The 18,151-nt window shown below is 42.4% G+C and overlaps 1 protein-coding gene and 1 long non-coding RNA gene across 3 annotated transcripts; both read right to left on the bottom strand.

Annotated features, from left to right (window-relative positions):
• Positions 1-479: 479 nt before the first annotated feature.
• Positions 480-1,634, bottom strand: LOC130134739 (uncharacterized). Its single transcript, XR_008814265.1, has 2 exons — positions 1,214-1,634; positions 480-890 (listed from the first exon to the last, which is right to left on the bottom strand). It is a non-coding gene; the product is annotated as an uncharacterized LOC130134739 (long non-coding RNA).
• Positions 1,635-2,206: 572 nt separating this feature from the next.
• Positions 2,207-16,719, bottom strand: LOC115682290 (histone-lysine N-methyltransferase ATXR3). Of its 2 annotated transcripts, XM_030606466.2 has the most exons (20): positions 16,441-16,719; positions 13,720-16,234; positions 13,549-13,605; positions 11,314-12,486; positions 10,644-11,017; positions 10,023-10,565; positions 9,831-9,931; positions 7,614-8,619; positions 7,453-7,524; positions 6,487-6,597; positions 6,277-6,377; positions 5,756-5,855; positions 5,576-5,671; positions 5,118-5,285; positions 4,902-5,027; positions 4,650-4,703; positions 4,277-4,524; positions 4,063-4,171; positions 3,386-3,688; positions 2,207-2,737 (listed from the first exon to the last, which is right to left on the bottom strand). In XM_030606466.2, the coding sequence occupies exons 2-20, from the start codon at positions 16,106-16,108 to the stop codon at positions 2,561-2,563; spliced, it is 7,308 nt and encodes a 2,435-aa protein (XP_030462326.1). In that variant the 5' UTR covers positions 16,109-16,234; positions 16,441-16,719; the 3' UTR covers positions 2,207-2,560. The 2 variants fall into 2 exon arrangements, with proteins under 2 accessions (XP_030462326.1, XP_056158341.1); XM_056302366.1 differs by lacking the exon at positions 16,441-16,719 and having other exon boundaries at positions 13,720-16,407.
• Between the last annotated feature and the right edge of the window lie 1,432 nt (positions 16,720-18,151).

Here is an 18,151-nt window from a genome sequence, read left to right as displayed (position 1 = left end):
ACTGATTATGCTCAGCATCTTGAAGAGTTAGAGTTGGCCGTCAAAGTACTAAATTGAGATGGTTACTCAAATTGTTACAACATCAAAAGTACCTTGAATGTGACTTGAGTGTATATACATTTGCAACTAGAGATATATATCACTCTGGCAAACATCGTACCATATAGGCAGTCGCATGTCTATGCTAAGCGAAGCAACCGAGCGTGTAATAAGGTTGTAAAGAAAAGGATTTTAAAGAAAACAGCTACACAATTGAATTCATATAGAAAAACTGAGATCACAACTACATTTCTGAAGAATAATCAGTTTGTTGTTTCTACTCTATCTCAGATAATGTAAAAATTATCCTGTGATCGAGGACGGTTCACTCCATTTGTTGAATGAATGTTGCTGTTCCTGTTGAGGATCGAGCAATTTGAGCTTCTGGCAGATGAGAAGCACCATTCTCTCGTTCTCGAGCTTGGCTCTCTCCATTTCCCTTTCCTTCTTGTTGCTGAACTTCACCCACTTCAGCCGCTACCTTTTCGAGCTCGAACGCTTGCAGCTGGTAGCTAACTTGCTGCTCCTCCAGCTACAACACCTTCGCCTTCATCTACGGCTTCTTCTCCCACAGACTCCTGTTGCCGTCTTGCATCATGCTTGTCACCTCGCCGCTCAGTTGTCGCAGGAGTGCCATAGAGAGCGAGAGTAGGCATTTCCTCGGCCTTTTGCGCGAAGATGTCCTCTCGTTGTGAGCGTTTTCATCTTTGTGTCCTTGCCCACTGTGACCCCTCGAACCACCTATTGGTGCAAGGAGTGAGGGTTTTGGGCATTTGGGGGCTTCTGTTGCTGATGCAGAGGCATTTCTAGACCTAGCATTCCTGGACCAATGCCTCCAAAGATCCCGCCACCTAAACCATTGGGTTCCATCAACATAATATAAAACGAAAGACATATTCTATCTTCAGTTCACTACTACGAATCTTCATTCCCTCTCAGAAACGAATCTCCTTCTTGATTTTGCCAATAAAGACACAATTTTTGAGCCCCCAAGAAGGCCAAATGCCCACATACAGAAGCAGACTTTTTATACCCTTGTAAGAAAGAAAAAAAAAACAGAGATATTCCCTCACAAGTCTGCGAAACCTCAAGAAACCTTGAAATGCAACACCGAGAGCCTAAAGGCCTCATCCACGGAGTGCAAGATTCCATGGTTTTGAAGGAGAAGTCACACCTAGTTTTGGAAGCCAAAACCCACGAGAAAAAGAGTCACAACGTGCCAGATGCGGATTTGAGCCGCAGTGCCGGAGGCGGATACGAGCTTCAAACCCAGCAGCAATGGGGCTCGTGGTGGCGACGGCGGAGGCGACGTGCCGGAGCCGAAGGCGAGAGAGTGTGTCTTCGGACGCAGAGAGGGAGTGAAATTTGAAATTTGAGAGAGAGGAGGAGGACCTCCTCATCTGGAACAGAGTTCTTTTACAAAAGGGAAGAGAGAGAAGGCAATTAATGTTGCGTGTGTCAGTCTTCTTCGGAGGAGAGAGAAAAGAAAGAGAGGTTCCGAATCCAATTTTTTAATTTCATGTCATCGCACACGTGTCGAATTTTGAATGGTTCATACATACCACGTAGGACGATGACGTGGTGATATGCAACCACTGAATATTTTCTCCAAAAGAAGAGGGGGAGAAGGTGATCGGCGAGTGCGTGGGATGCACGAGCCTGACGTACGGTGTTTCGCATTAGCTTGGCAACCCGACGCCTTCGTCCCTGCCGTTGGTGAATGTCGCTGTCTTTGCCAGCGCCGCTACCAATTCCACATACCAATACTACCCTTTAGAAGACAGATGCGAAAGACGTGGCCCTCTTTTCCTCCCGACCTCTCGTACGCAGGCAAAAGGAAAATGTCCATTTTCTTTTAATTTTCAAGGAGAAAACTCGCGTCCATTCGCCAATTTCAAAAAACGAGAAGATTGGCTCAACAACTCAATTGTGTGAACTTCTCGCCGTTTATCTATGCAACTATATGTAAAGCCCAGCCCCAGAGTGAGCTTTAAAAAAGTAAAGTAGAAAGACAAGCTTATGTTTTGGCACGCACAAAAAGTTTCTCAAGCCAAATTCAAAGCAAATGCACAAAACTGCACGGCCGATTTGACAAAGAAAAAAAAAAAGAAAACAGAAGTAAGGCAAAATCACAGATCTGAAGGAACAGAAAATCGCAACGGGGAAGGGCAGATAAAAAGAATGACGATGCACTAGACTACTTCTTTCCCTTTTGTTTCTATTTTTAGATTACAGATATACCCAAGATTAAAAACAAAAAATGCACTACCACTAATTGATGAATTACAAGATTACAGAGGTAAAAAAAGAGAGAGGCAGGGAGAGAAAAACAATAAGAAAGAGACTGTACACAATAATGATGCCAGGGGAAGCAGCACCACCCCCTCCTCCCGCTTTATCAGGGGGCCGCCGAACCGAGCTGTGAAGTTATCTTGGGAGCTACCGGGAAACACGAGTTGTTGTCAGGTTAGTTATTCGCGGTGCCGTCTTTCTCTTCCCCTGAATGCAGAAATTGAGGAGGTCACCGATCCCACATTGCCTGAAACACCATGGGCCTGTTCTTCAGCCAATGCACCATCTCTCGGTCCATCGTACTGTTGTTCAATACCGCGTCGAGCATTGGGCTCCCAAACACTTTGGGAGAGCTGCTAAATGACCATATCCGGTCCTTCGGCCACGGTCTCTGGGGCTGTTTCTCCTGGAGAGACAAAGTGAGCTGTTAAAGGACACAGAAGACTGTTGGAACTTCTAATGGTATTCTCAAACTTAAATAATCGCCAGACTCCTTTTAGATTAAAGGTCATGGGTTTCACTTCGTTTTCAAACCATTCAACAGCTACTGCTCCTCGCAGAAATATTCATAACTTCCACACCAGATTACCTTATCCCAAAATACAACACAGCTTTGTCTATCTAACAAATTTAGTTTTCTGATCGCGCCCCAAATCATAGTGTTAAGGAGTTCGAAATCCTTGAGCATGTTAAAGTGAGTGATTTTCTCCCTGAACCAAACAAAATTATGATCCTAAGCAACAGTTCAACATGCTTTTTAAGAAAAGGTTTTCTCGTCCGTGTTGCACCACACGAGACATCCTTGCAGGGCAATTTCAAAATGAAAGAATATTCCAGAAAATAGAAAAAGGGAACTGGCCAGCCAACGAATTAAGAAAAACCAAAGGGGGTAAGAACAGGTTGAATGAGAGGGTTATCTACCGATATGAACACTTTGGGATCTTAAAATTTCATGTGGGTGCAATACCTGCCTCAGTAGAATATTTAAAATCACATGAGGTGTTCGTGCTGTTTTTAATATAAATAAAAAGGAGAAAAACAGCAATAGACTTACCATTCGTCCCAGCATAAATCTCATCGTCTTTGGGCCGTAAACACGCTGTCGTGACGGCTTCTGGACCTTGGCATAAAATGAACCAATATCAGGTAACGACAGGCATCCCCTACTTGCTCTAAAAAGGCTACCATCTGGCTCGGTGTTTGTCTGGATCTGCCAAAAAATAAGTTGTCCTAAACAGTAATTCTCTCCATATGTCTTGCGATACTCATGAGAACCTGGGCCCAACTTATCACTGAATTTTGGGCCCAAATCAAGCGGAGAAATGTAAACTGGTGGGGACGTCACAGATTTATATCCCTGCGTGAGAATGCAAGAAAGATTTTAGAAGCCAAACAATGAATATAACTTATGTCAATAAAAGTAACCCTCTAATTGAACACCCTTTCGAGGTCTGCCAAGAACAAAACTACCAACTTTAGCTCTTTTGGTAGTGCACTCAATAAAATACAAACCGACACATCACATAAATATTTCACCCAATCATTTCTAGAATTTGGAGAGTAGTGGTAAAAGTTTCTAATATAGATCATGCTAGCCATTTTAAACCATTAAAGCAGAACTTCGAATTGATTGATAGCTATCTCCTTTTAGTGAGGGGGCTTCAGAACAATTCCCTGATAACACTTCCAAACAATTAGATAGCTTCGGCATCTTACTGTAATAAATCTTACCTGTATTTTAAAGAAGCACTTTGTGTAAGCGTAGACATGGATCAAGTCAGCGGCAGCGTCATGCCGGCATTTGTAAGTACATGGAAGATCGCGGATCTCATCCCTCAACCTTGCATATTAAAGACAAACCATAAGACCAAAAACATCCACAACATCATTGACAGAAAGCAGAACATATAATAGCATTTCAAACATAAATGCTTTTGTTGCTCACCACAATAAGGATTGTTTTAGCTCTTTCTGGATGTCATCTGAACGAGAAGGATCATGATCACGAATCTTTGACTTGAGATCATTTAGCACATTATCATCCACGTGAGGAGCCATGCACTGAAGAAGTTCCTCCACCAGCGATCCTTCTCCTTTCCAGAGGAAGGAAACTACTTCTTTAGGACTGAGCCTTACCAGCGGAGGTGGAGCCTTGTTTGGGTCTCCAAAAATACATCTCATTACATACCGCACCTGCATCATTCAGGGGAATATCAACAACTGAAAAGCCATATAAGCTTAAGCAGAGTCGCAGAGATCATCGCAGAGGAGCCAGAAAAAAGATAAACTTAAAAGCAAACCGAAAAGATTAAAGTGACCTTGTCTAGAGTAACAGCCAAATTTTGAAGCCTCTGATTATAGACACCCTCAGCCTGCGACATGGTTCAATACAAATAAAATTGATAAGCATGCTAAGAAAAGATTTTGCCACTACTGAAGATGAGATTGTGGCATCAGCTCCCACCCACCCAAGAGGTAGGAAGGGTGTTGGTGGGGAAAACTGGACAAGACAGCAAGAGGAACAGTCAGCCCCAGCCACAGGGAACCTAAAATTGAATAAATTGATTCACCTGAACTTCGGCATCACTCTTCTCTACTTCAAGGCAAATATCCAGAAAATATTTCCTCTTCTCCTCCAAATTATGCTTAAGAATCTCCTCAGGAAGTTTTGTTCTTTCAGAATTTATAAACCTCACCTGCCCCAAAAGCAATATGTTCAAGAGAAATAAGCCACAGAGAATATAACCAAAGAAGTCGACAATGATGAGAGAGCAATAGATGCAAACCAAGCGAGCAGAATAAGCAATTAGCCAAGCCGGCAGCCCGCCTAGCAAGCAACTGCCCAAACCCGCCCTTCCCAAGTCGTAGTAATCTTCTTCAGACACCGAGTTCTCCTCACAAGACTCTATCATTAACTGATGTCTATCCAAAATCCCATGCCATTCCTCCAATACCTGATAACAGTTCCTCAAGTTAACAGATAATAAATTTGTTCGGCCGAAAATATCTGATATTAAACCAAACAGCGGGAGTGAATATACTAACGAAAGTTCACACACACACACACAATAATGAAAGTGAGCCCTTGTCCAAAACAAATTACTGATCCAAGAAACCCAGAAAGTAGGCAAATCCTCTTCATTTATTTTCTTTCTTTTAGCCTCTGAAGTTAAGTCCACATATATCAAGGATTAAGCCAAGGTGGCATAGGGCAGAAAAAGAAAATATGGCCATGCATTTCTACCTTTTGAAAAGCTCCCTCTCCAGTCAAATTGAGATAGCTCCCACGACAGACTTGGCTACCACACAAACAAACAGAGGCTTCGTACTCCTCTTTACTCTGCAAGAATTAAAAGGCCATGATCATCGAACAACAAAGACGCCATATGACAATAAAGTGAGTCAACAGAAACAATCCACATACCTCTGTGACCGAATTGTAGTCAAATGTAATCTCCTCGCCATATTGGATTTTGCGTACAGAATATATTCCAATTTGATACTGTCCATCGACTGCAGTGACCCTGTATTAAATATAGTGAAAGTAATACATAAATCAATCACCAAGATATCTTGCCAAAGCAAATTAGAACCATCTATCATAGGGATAAAAGCATTATAATATCACTGGCCAACTATATCTGCATGTCAAACATATAGCAGAAGAAAAGAAGAGAATAGGTCGTGGCATCATTGAGAATTCAGCAAAGAACAAGTTTAATGATTGTATAGGAAAAACAGCAACAGTTTTATTTGCAACATCAAGTTGCCAAAAGTCACACAGATTAAGATTCTAATACTTTTACGGAAAGAATGGGCTTCCTGGATAAGCCCAAAACCCATTAAAGGACATAACTTTTTGGATAGTTAAACTTTTAAAGGTAGCTTAATGCCTGAATTCATAACTTCGAGAAATTACACTAAAGTTATGGAGCTGTCACTTACTTTGCTTCACAATTAGGACGACAAGAGTGACAGATTCGGCTTGCATAGTTTGCCTTATGCATGGCATCAACAACAACTAAATCATAACCATCAGCGTCACCCTGGCAAAGGCATAAATTAACAAGCAACAAATCGTCAAAATAAGGAAAGATTTTGATTCGAATGAAAAGGTCTTGACAGAAGATTAATAAGTAAATAATATTTTGATACCTTTGGCCTCTCAAGATAAATATTATAGAACTCTGGAGCAGGATCCTTATTGTTCTTTTGCAATGATCGAATACCATCTTGCTTCTCAAACCATTTCCAGGTAGGATAGACCTGCAACAGCATATTCAGGGGGTCAGCTGTCTTCAGCATATTTTAATCTCTTAATATAGGGACAAAAAAGGTGAGAGGCTCATTTCTATTAAAATGGATTTACAAGAACTGCACCAACACAAGTTAACCAGAAGATGAAGAAAAGCTTGCAGCAAAGTGAAAAATATGAAAACAAAGACAGCCATAAAAGATTCATAGTGCGCCTCAAAGTCAGAACTCATCTTCAAAGAGCCGCTGAATTAATAATCAAAAACAGAATATGCAAACATATACAAAAAAAAAAAAAATGCTTTCCCCAGATTGTACACGAACATTAGAAGACTGACAGTCGATAATGGTCAAACAAAGCAAAAATGGAGAGAGATTAAAATATATATTTATATAGATAAATAGATAGATAAGTGCATAGAGTAGAGCTTCGTGCTTGTGCCACATCAGCACAGTACCCCCCCCCCCCCCCCCAATTATTCTCATTAACTACAAAAGAACCAGAAAATGCTTAATTACCCCACTAATGGTAGGATTAACATAATTCAACATTAATTTGTATAATTTAATAATTAGATTTACTTTGATGCTTGATAGTTTTATCAAGTAGATTGGTTTGCTGGATATTTCACTCTTAATTATTCATCTTATAATATGATTGAGAAATCTAAACTCCTCCAAGGAAATGCCATAAGAATGAATTCTTTCTTCCTTCTAGCTATTTAGAAATATAAAATCTCAAAATAAAGTTTTAAATAACAATATTCTTAAAACTGTGTATTGCACGGGACTTCTACTTGTTCCATGGCTAAAATACCATACCCAACAAACCTAATAATATTGAGTAATGATAAACTTCAATTATACCTCTCCCAAGAACTCCACCACAAAATCATCTTCACCAAATCCTTCTTCTTTGTTGCAGACAACGCCAAGCCCCTAGTCAGTTCATATCACAGGATTAAACTCGCGGCAAAAATATTTAACAAATTGGTATCAAGCTCATGAAAAAGCGTGCAAGCAAATACCTTTCTGTAAGCGACGTATTTGTCTTCTGGACGGCTATCAATGGCCCTCAAGATAGACCTACAAATTCTCACAGTCCGCATATCGTGATCATCCTCAGCCGTCCTTTCAATTTCTTCAATAACAGGCTGTAAAGGATAAATCATTGGAGTGTTTCCGGTGCCTGTAAAGTGCCTGATTTGTTTGTTCAGACTACGAAGAAGTACATCTTCAATGAATAAATGCTTGTCTAAGAGAGTCCAATCCAATTCCTCTGGCATTGAATCAAGTAAAAGATTATGCGTATAGGGGTCAATTCCATACACTTCTTGCTCTATCACTTCATCCCCTAGCTGCTTTCTCGGTTTGTAGTCTTTGACTTCTGGAAGTTCCATATCCACCTCCTCAGCTCCATTCTTCTGAGCAGTGAGTTTTTCAGCATAGTCCTCTGGTAAAGATACCTGCATCTTACGCCTCACATCATCCTCATCAGCTACTATGACATACTGATCAATAACTTCATATTTTCTCGTAACAGGAGGAACAAGGCTTGCTTTTGTCATGCGGGCACCCCACTCACGGTCGTCATCGATACTCTCATCCGCCATGAAATTGCCATCTTCTCTTGAGCTTGAGAGCACAGATCGATCTTGCCGCAATCCCAAGTCACTTTCTGTGTCAGAAACAGTAGTCTCACTTTCAGACTTGCTACTTTGAGAAGATCCGCCAAAGTCATCAGATGTGTCACTATCTGAATCCATTGATTTTTTATTCAATATGGATAAACGCCTTCTAATTTCCAGATCAGAAGCATACTCCCCATCATTTAAAGCACCATTCACAAAGGAGGAACCATTGCTCCTACTTGCATATTTTCTCTCACTATCAGCTCTGCTTACTTTCCGTCTATACTTCGATGAAGCAGAGAACCCTTCCGATGAGTCATCTCTCTCTCCCAAATGAGTGGCGAGTTGGATAAATAATGATATGACATGGTTCATATCCCCTGTCTCACCACGAGTCTTTGCTCTGCATCAAAAAGTTACCGTAAGACTTAAAATGGAAGATAGACTAGCTATTGATATGGTTGATTGACATACAAACCAAAACCAGAAACAACAAACAGCAAGGGGTGTTAGAGACGATAAAAGTCTGTCTAAGGATTCATTTTCAACATAAATGAATGAAATGTATTCTTCCTTTACATATAAAGAGATCGATGGGACATAGACACCAAGACACAAAAACATATCGGTGCAGACTAGTGCCACTTACGAAAAAAAATGCAATCACTGGTTACTCATTCAAATGAACCATTACATAATATCAGGCAAAGAGTCAACAGCTTAATTAGAAGAATGAGTTAAGGCTGCATTTGGTCGTCTGGATTTTTAACCAGGATAGGACTTCAATTTCATATTCTATCTGCTATTTGGTGAATCGCAGTAATAAAGCCAAATATTTTCACATCTTACCATGTCCATTATTTTCTATGAACGTCATATCAGTGTAAATGAACCTACAAACTACACAAATGGAGATGATAAAAATCTGTCACAACACTCTTACCTACTTCATTTTTATTTGCTTATTTTTTTATTATTTTTCCCTCTCTTTTTAATTCTTTTCGTTTTTATTTCTTTTTTCTCCTTCCATCATTCTCTAATAACATTTTATTAAATAGTAAACTATACTAATATACCTAAAATATGTAATAAATATAAATGCTAAATGCATTTATTTATACATATGAAATTACAATATAGAAAGAAATTTGATATATAAATAAAAATAAGAATCAATATAAACGAAATTATTGTTATTTTTTTGTTATTTAGAATTTTTATATTAAAATTCAAATATTATTTTTATTCAAACATTATTTTAATTTTATTAATTTAACAAGTTTGTTATTCGAGAAAAGTAACTTTTATATCATGCATATTAAAAATCCGATCCACCTTTATCCCACCTCCCCCATGGGATAATTTTATCCGGGTTATATCTCTCCTATATCCGACTTTATCCTGTTTTGAGCAGGCACCAAACACGGGATAGGATATCCTGAATTTTATCCCAACTACCAAACGTAGCCTTAGGTTTCTGCCATATAATACAAACAATCTGTAGTTTGGACATTAAATTGCATACCATTATAAGGTGGTTCTAACTATGGCTCTGTCAGTGAATAGAAGACAAATATTAGGAACATGTAACAAAAAGTGAACAATGGAGCTTACTTTATGGCATCCCGACATATTCGACGAATATCCTCCTTGATAGAACTAATCCCATTGCGAATATAATAACCATTCTTCATTTTCTCTTCAATTTTAGCAACCTGAACCCGGAGAAGAAAAGTAAGAAGCAATAGATTAGAGCTCTAATGGCCTACATGTCAAACATTTGAAAACAAAAAATTCCAGTAAAACCTTGGGCATAAAGAAATCAAAAGTGTTTTGCTTCATGATGTCCTTCAGACTAGAAGCAAGAAACTCCTCTATCCTCTTGTACCCCTTTTCAGATTTCTTAACAGCCCATCGCCTCACACGTGCATCCCTTGATAGAATGGAGGAGGATTTTCTCGCATCGAATAATTTGGAACGCTTATAGAACCCTCGGCGGAAAGAATGACCAGCTGAATCTCTCCTATCCACACTATCAAAATAATCTTTCAAATCACTAAAATCATCGACGTCACCACCTGTACCCTTTGCTCCAGAGTATGCTGAGTTTCTGTCTGTTAACTGGTTTAGACTCCTCATTTTGAAGTGCGTATCCCCAAATTTCTTTCGGCTCTTCACCCAATTTATGTTGGAATATGTTAGGGTCAAGTCCTCAAGCTGACTGCAACCTCTGATATCTATGTCAGATAAACAAGGACACAAACGCAAAATATCTTCGAGCATGCCTGGAGTTATATTGGTGCATCCAGTCAATATCAGTGACTTTATCTTTTCTCTGTCATAAACATTCTGCAGGCAATAACAGAAAATTAACTTCCCAATTAGGAGATACTGGTACATTCCAAAAGAGAATCTTGAATTACCTACCATGACTGTCCAGATTATTGAGTCAGTACAGCTATGACCCAGCGATGACAAATTAACCTGTCGGGAGATATCCCTGTAAAACCTTACTGCAGCCCTCCACTGCTTACAAGTAGAAGAAGCAATGGCAAGGGATGTCATGTCCGACCTAAGAAAATGGAAAACTCGAGCAAGCACATGACCATCCAATAAACCCCAAGAGCCCAACCCATTTTCTAAAGAAACAATTTCTTCCCGATTGAAAGCATTGCCATTACATAGATCCTCAAATGAGATGTCATCCCTCTGAATTCTCTCAGCGACTTCTTCATTGTCACTCTCTTCTTCGGTTTCGTCATTCAAACGACGTGCTCGTTTGCCAGCATGGTAGTCAGCATCTACAATTTGGTCACAGTATCAATCGCTTAGAAGTAACCATGAGGTGCAGAAGAATTTAGCCAATCGAGTAACAAAAGATAAGCAAAAAGGAATCATGCGTAGTATAGGAGGCGTGAAAATGTCCTCCAATTAAAGATTAAAAGAAAAGTAACGCGTCATATTCAACATAAAAAGTCCTCTCTAACTAACTATAAAAGGTAAAAAATCGAAAGTTAAAGTGTCAGCCTAGATCCCAGCATGTATTTCCCAATCCTCAAATAAAGCAGAAAATTAAGAGTTATGACTATGCGCAAACCTGATCTTCGATAAATCTGCTTGTCAATCTCTTTCTTTGGCTGTTTGGCACTGATCCATGGATCTAATACCTCATTAATCACGGCAGCAAACTCCCTACTTTTATAAGATCTCATCACTAGTTCATGTAGCTTTCCCCTCATATAACCAATAAATTGTGGGTGCATACTGTGGAACGAAGAGGCAGCCTTACTGCTTTCAATCATACCATCTTTCAATTGTGGAAAAGCAGGTCCAGAAGAACCACCATAAGAACTCTTCTCCTGTTGTATATTAACAGAAGTTTCCGAAGTCTCACCAGCCGATGTCACCGGAACCCAGAGTTTATCAAATTTCCTGAAAACACTGGTATATTTCTGAATGGTACCTCCATCAACTAGCTCCTGAAGCTCTGAATATGAAGAAGGCCCATGTTCTTGTCCAGCTCCATCAAAATAGTACCAATCACCTAAATGCAATTGCAGGTCATGGACAATGCATACTCGGTCCTTTGGAGTGTTTATGGTCACAATGCTCTTCCTCGAGCCCCGCACGCTGTGTTCATCAATAGATCTTGACCGGGAATCAGTTTCTACAGAGGATCTCTTGGCATCAGAACTTGAAGAATGTGACCGAGCAGACCTCGAAGAGTACCTCTCCTTTGCCCGGGCTTTCATTCGAGGTTCAGAAACAAAAGAACCCTGATCTCTCACAACACATGCATTTATCCTGACCACAGATAACATTGTACCTTTGACACCACGCATGATAGCAGGCTTAACTTGCAATCTGCTAGCCGGGTCATTCTCGCTCCTCTCATCTGGCCAACTAAATGCCCATGGAGGCAAGTCAAGCCTTCTGGCCAGCAAAGGATGATATAGTTCATCTTTCTGATGCCACCTAGGATCCTCATTACCAGACTTTGGCATTTGGCATAGGGGAAAACCATCATTCACTACAATTTTCTTTCTCAAAATTCTATCTTGCGCAGCTTCCTCATTCCTTCTCCAATCTCCACCTTTGCATGACCAGAGGCCGGAAAACCAATCGCTAGAGTCACCATGGACAAATGAGAAATCTTTGTCCGAGACTGAACTTTCCCTTAAGTCAGCTGATGCAACATCAGAACATCTTGATGCATCATCTGCCACCCTATTTGGTCTTTCTCCAATGCAAGCTCGATGCCAGAAAAAATCTAACAAATACAGGATAGCAGTGGTCATAAGTGCTGACACATAACTTACTCAACGTGTTGCAAAGAGGAATTACATGCAGAAGCAGATATTGATGAAATTTTACACATGCAAAAGCAAAAAGAAATTAAATAAAAACACCAGTGCCCTGTTCCTGAAATCCACATGTTTCAATAAATGAAGTCACTTTCCAGAGCAGCAAAAGAAGTAACAAGGAATTATAAAAGGTAAGTACTGTCAAGATCTCTCTATCGGGTCCACTGTGGGTTATACTCCCATATCTAGCACGGGAACCACATGGAAATAAGAGTGTAGGACAGTTCATCACGAAGCATCTAGCTATATAAGACATTTAATCAATTAAAGCTAGGACCTAAAGGAAGGCAACCAAAATTTTACAAAGTAAAAATTTCTCCGTCTATGGAACAAACACGACGTGCAATTCCAATCAAGATTTATGAGGACAAATTTTAAAATGAACATCAAATGGCAAACAGTTATCGGAAAATCAAAATTTGAACATCTTGGAACAAACAAGAAATGTCATGTAAATATCCATTCCGAAACTAAGCCCTTAAATCATGTATTTTCATAAAGGAAGATAGGTCAAATCTTACTCATCATGCCGCAACTCGGAACTATTAAAAAGGAAATGCAGAGAAAATAATGAAATTTACAGATTTCCTTTCTAATTTATTCCATCTTTTCATTCCCTACATCAGCATTAACTATATGACATCCAAATTGCAAGCTGTTTTGCCTTTTCCCAACAGGCCATGTGTTTCCAACTAACTAGCCTGGTTCAAAAGATCAACAAGCATCACAGAATTCAACATATCATCAAGGTATAAACTCTGATCATGAAAGACATCAGGAACAACACCAAATAGAACTTTCGACAGAGGAGCATACTCGCAATCCACATAATTTTAATAGAAATTAGAATGAGCACTGTCAGTATGTGGATTGCAACTCCTTAAATTCAAATTAATTAAAGGAGAAGAAATAAATTAGTATATGCATGAACAACCAAAACATATGCAATTAATGCCAGAATATCATACCTTCAGGGCTAGAACATTCCTCCCATTGTTGATGCTCAAATGTCATCTGCAAGGCTTCTGTGAAAGAATAACGTTAGACTACCCAAAAAAAAAAATTCTAGATCCAAAGAATTAAATGCAAAATCCTTACATTCAACCATGTAATTCTAGAATTGATGTTTATAAGAATACCTCCAATAGTTTCAAGTTCCCTCCCTGGAATAAAAGTGAAACCGTCAAGCAGAAGTCCAACTCTTTTGTCAATGCAAAGATCTTCCAGAGGCTCAGTTGCAACAGGCAACTGCATTTCTTCAACAGTCAGACTACCAGATTGACCACCATCGATAGTATCGTCCAACAGGTTACCAGGAGCTTCTGGAGGATCTACCAGCTGCGTTATACTTTCTGATACTATAGATGGAAAAGCCACAGTTACCAAAGGGGAAGCTGCATTTTCAACAGTCATCCACCTGTCGCTATCCATGTGTTTAATAAAGTGATCCGAATGAAGAACACCATCTTGAACAAGTGACTTGAGATCGCAGAGTTTCGAAGGGCCACGTTCAAAACCCAGATAATCAAGGTAAATCCACTTCCCCACTGCTGAGTCGGCCACCAGAGGCACATGAGGTGGTGTATCACATATATCCATATCCTCTTCCATGGAGAGCAGCTCTTCTGGAGGAACCCCATTGACATTTGGAGATTCCTTGCAGTCAACACTTGGACTCTGAGTCTGGTCCTCCTTGTGAGATTGAATGCTACCACTTCTCTCCTCGTGAGATGATGTATCTGTATTGGGCATACTGATTCTGACATCAGATTCCTTGATGGAATTATCGGCCCCCATTCCAGTAGAATTCCGTTCATTTGGCTTCTCTTCTTCCCCTTTGTTTCCCGGCTGAATATTAGGCTTTTCCTTTCCACTCTTATGGCTCGTTTCGCGATTATTATTGGGCCTACCTCGATCAACCTGGGACCGCTCGTTATTATTTAGGTGTGTCTCCCTGCGGTCCCGATTCCTACCTCGATCTTGCGGAGACCGCTCTGCATAAGGACTTCTGTTGCGGCGATCAAAGTGATGGCTGCGCTCATATGGGGATTTGTCACGACCATAGGGAGACCTTTCACGGGCATACGGCGTTCTTTCACGACCGCAAGGAGACTTCTCACGGCTGTATGGGGCATTATCACGAGCATATGGAGATCTTTGGCGGCCATAAGGAGATTTATCACGATTCGATAAAATTCTTCCCTGATAACGCGGAGATCTCTCACGGTTATATGGTGATCTCTCGTGATGAACTGGACTCCGTTCCCTGTGATCATGATACCGAGTTCGACCACGCGGGGACCTATCAGCCTGGACTGGACTGCGGCCATGTCTGTCGTAAGCTCCTCTCGAAGATAAAGAAAATTCATGATGTTTGGAAATATGCTTGTCAAATGAAGACAGCCTAATAGAAGAAGAATTTCTATGAGGCCTTTCCGGAGAGTGGCGAGAATAGTGTTCTGGCTGCGCAGGACGAACACCGTCATCAGAAAGCCTCCGGCTTTTCGAGCCTGCATGATCAGCATAATTGGCATAGTTCTTGCGATCGCGATCACTGCTATCCGAATCCGCATCATGTCCATGGCGCTTCAGCCGACTGCCGGGAAAGTAGTCTCTTCCCTGGTTCTTACCGTTGTGATAGTCAACCCTGTGCGAACCGCTTTCATCCACAACTTTCGACCCCAGTTTCACCATTTTCTCCTGGCCAACCTCCCACTTGAAAGAATTCTTGCTCTGCTGACATACGCTTCTGCTGAATTCTTTCTTACGATAATTATCGTCACCGGAGTACTTCGCTGAACTCCCCGAATGCGAAGGTGGTGTCTGGTCGAGGTCACGCCTCCAAACCTTGTGATTCAAAGCCTCATACCTGCGTGATCTACCGTAGCTGTAATCATCCTTGGTCGCTTCGCCTTTACGCCATCTGTCAGGAATGAATTCTCCTTTCTCGACATCGTCAATGGAGCCTCTCCAGGGCCTGAATTCGCCTTTCTCGGCTTCACCTCTCCTGCTCTTTTCCAAAACTATCTCCTCCTTCTCCACCTCCGTCTTTCTCGGTCTACCAGAAACGTATTCCCCATGCTCCAGTTCTCCTTTTCTCGACTTCTCGGCAACCGCCTCTTCCTTGTCAGCCTCGGTTTTACGCGGCGGCTGCTGCTGCTGCTGCTTCTTCTCCGACGCCACCTCCCCATTCTCCACTTCCTTAGCTGGCCACTTCAGAGTGCCCAATTCACCCTCTTCCACGTCATCATTCTGCGCCTTATCCGCAGAGGCCTCGCCATTCTCGACTTGCTGGCCGCCCTTATCCTTCCTCGCCAACGCCACCTCACTCTTCAAAGTCCTCACCTTCCTCACGGTGACCACCTTCTTGACCTTCTTCATCTTCTTCTTGGGCTGGGAACCTTCCAATTTGAGCGGCTTGGTGCCGAACCCATTGCCTCCGCAGAGCGCTTTCTCCGGTGCTGAAAGCCTGTCCATGATGCTGTGCCGATGCTGCAAAGGCATGCATGCGACTCCTCCATCACCCATGGAAATCCCGCCCCCTCCCGGAATCGGAAACCCTAGCTCTCCCCTCCCCCGGGGCTGTCGATGCTCATGCTTCAACAATTCGCCTTCTCCTATCTCGCTCCGGTTCCAGCCCTCGGCGTCCGAGCCCTAAATTCCACGAACAGAGAGAATTAGAAATGCCGCGCCTCCGCCGGAGACGACCGCAACAGCCGGCGCCCCACCCCCGCCGCGGGGGAACGCATCAACCCCGCGCTGCCTCGATTCGCGGGAGCCCGGAGCGAGCCACGGAATCGAAGCACGCGGCGGAGCCGGAAACCGAACGGCGAAACGAACCGGAGGGACGCGAAACTGACCTAGAAATCGAGGAGGCCGGGGCGCGCGCTAGATCGGGCAGAGCGGCCGAGGGGAGCAGCGGCAGCAGCAGCAGCAGAAGAGAGCGAGAGAGAGAGAGAGAGAGAGAGGGAGCCGGGCCTCGGCGGAGACTCTGGCGCGCGCGGAGGGGCGGCGGGGGATCGGGCGGAGGCTCGGCGGGGGAACAAGGCGTCGCCGCCGCGAGGGGGAAAATCTCCGGTGCGCTGTGTTCTTTTTTTTTTTTTCCCCCTTCTCCTCTTCTTCTTCCGCTGTGTGTGTCTCTCTCTTTCTGTTGGTTGCGCTTTGGTATATATATCCTCGTGCTTTTCCCTCTCCGTTGTGTTGTTCTCTCTCGGGCCTGAAAGACGAGCGCTCGCGTTTTTGCCCCCTCTTTTCTTTTCTCTTTTCTTTTTTTTTCCCCCCCTTTAATTAAACCGAAAATCTTTTCTTTCTTTTTTTTTTTTTCCTCTTTTTTCCAGCGACGTCGTTCCGAAGGAGAGTGAAGTTACCGGGATGCCCCCCGTGCCGGACGTGCCCGGATGCCCTTGTGCCGGACACACCGCCCCGCTCGAAGCTCGGGTCGTCGAGCCGGGTCGACGCCGGCGGTCGTGGACTGGTTTCTCCCGTTAGGAGAGGCCGGCGAGGGCGGACGACGTGAGATCTCGCCGGATCCGGCGACCAAATCCGTCTCATGCCGATGATTTTTTTATAAGATGAATGTTTGTGCTGGGCGGCACTTAAATGACGAGAAAATCAGAGTGAGATCGCCCGGAGCAAGAGCGCCCCGGTGTAAAGTGGGAATCTGTCTCGAGTCGTCATCCTCAGAAGGAAGGCAATCGTCACGCCGAAAGGCGATAACAGTCGTCGGAATGGATCGGACTCTCTGATAAGCGGTGATAGACAGAGAGAGCATAGAGTTTTGTACAACTTTCGGGAAGCAGGACGACGGAGACAAGGGCACCGACAACCTAGCTTGCAAGACCTCTCGAATTGTTGAAAAAATATAATTATACCGACGAATGGGTTTGAACGAATGGGTGACCAGATCGGCGACGTATATATAGTGAAAGAACACAACGGCTAAATGTAACCCGATAAAGCGAGTTAAGTTGGACATGGGCTTTCTTAACGAGCCCAATCCACTCCGCCTTCTTAAACTAGGGCAAAAGGAAAATTAAATGGGCAAAGAGTCATTACCTAAATCGCAATCATGCCAATACAGGAAGAAGAAAAAAAGGGAAAGAAAAATCAAAGCACAGTTTTCTCTCCATAAGAACTTGCTGTACTTGCCCTTTTTATTGACGAGCTTGAGCCAAATGAAAAAGGGAAAACGGGAAGCCTTTGGAAAGTACTTGTTCCACGAAAGGAATCACGAATGGGACGTAGTAAGATTCTATCATTTCCAAGCTATCCATCCATACCATATTCGGCTCGAATTTCCAATCTCGCCGTGGTGTTTAAGAACGCGGCGTTTGTGGACGGTGGCCGTGGCTTTTTCGGGATATGTTTGGGAGACCAAGGAGAGATTTGGTAATTCGATATGGTGTTGGCACTCGATTTGAGGATCGAAGCTATATCCGGCTCACAAGATGTAAAATATTTAAATTGGGTATTGCCGAGTTACAGGATAAGAAAAAGATACAAACTAACAGAAATGTTGGAGCGTATGGGCACCGATTCGATAAAATAAGGAATGCATGAATGCAACACACC

The sequence above is a fragment of the Syzygium oleosum genome, unplaced genomic scaffold (assembly GCF_021117445.2).
Source record: "Syzygium oleosum isolate NSW1041296 unplaced genomic scaffold, Sole_v2.1 Sole_v2.23, whole genome shotgun sequence".
Taxonomy (NCBI): domain Eukaryota; kingdom Viridiplantae; phylum Streptophyta; class Magnoliopsida; order Myrtales; family Myrtaceae; genus Syzygium; species Syzygium oleosum.
Note: the sequence above shows the minus strand (reverse complement) of the source record. Positions and strands in the feature narration are given on the sequence as shown.

Coding starts and splice junctions, on each gene's coding strand:
- LOC115682290 (XM_030606466.2), bottom strand. CDS start 16,108: ATGGGTGATGGAGGAGTCGCATGCATGCCTTTGCAGCATCGGCACAGC. Junction 5,856..6,276: donor CGTCCTAATTGTGAAGCAAA/GTAAGTGACAGC, acceptor TATTTAATACAG/GGTCACTGCAGTCGATGGAC. Junction 2,738..3,385: donor GATTTATGCTGGGACGAATG/GTAAGTCTATTG, acceptor TTGTCTCTCCAG/GAGAAACAGCCCCAGAGACC.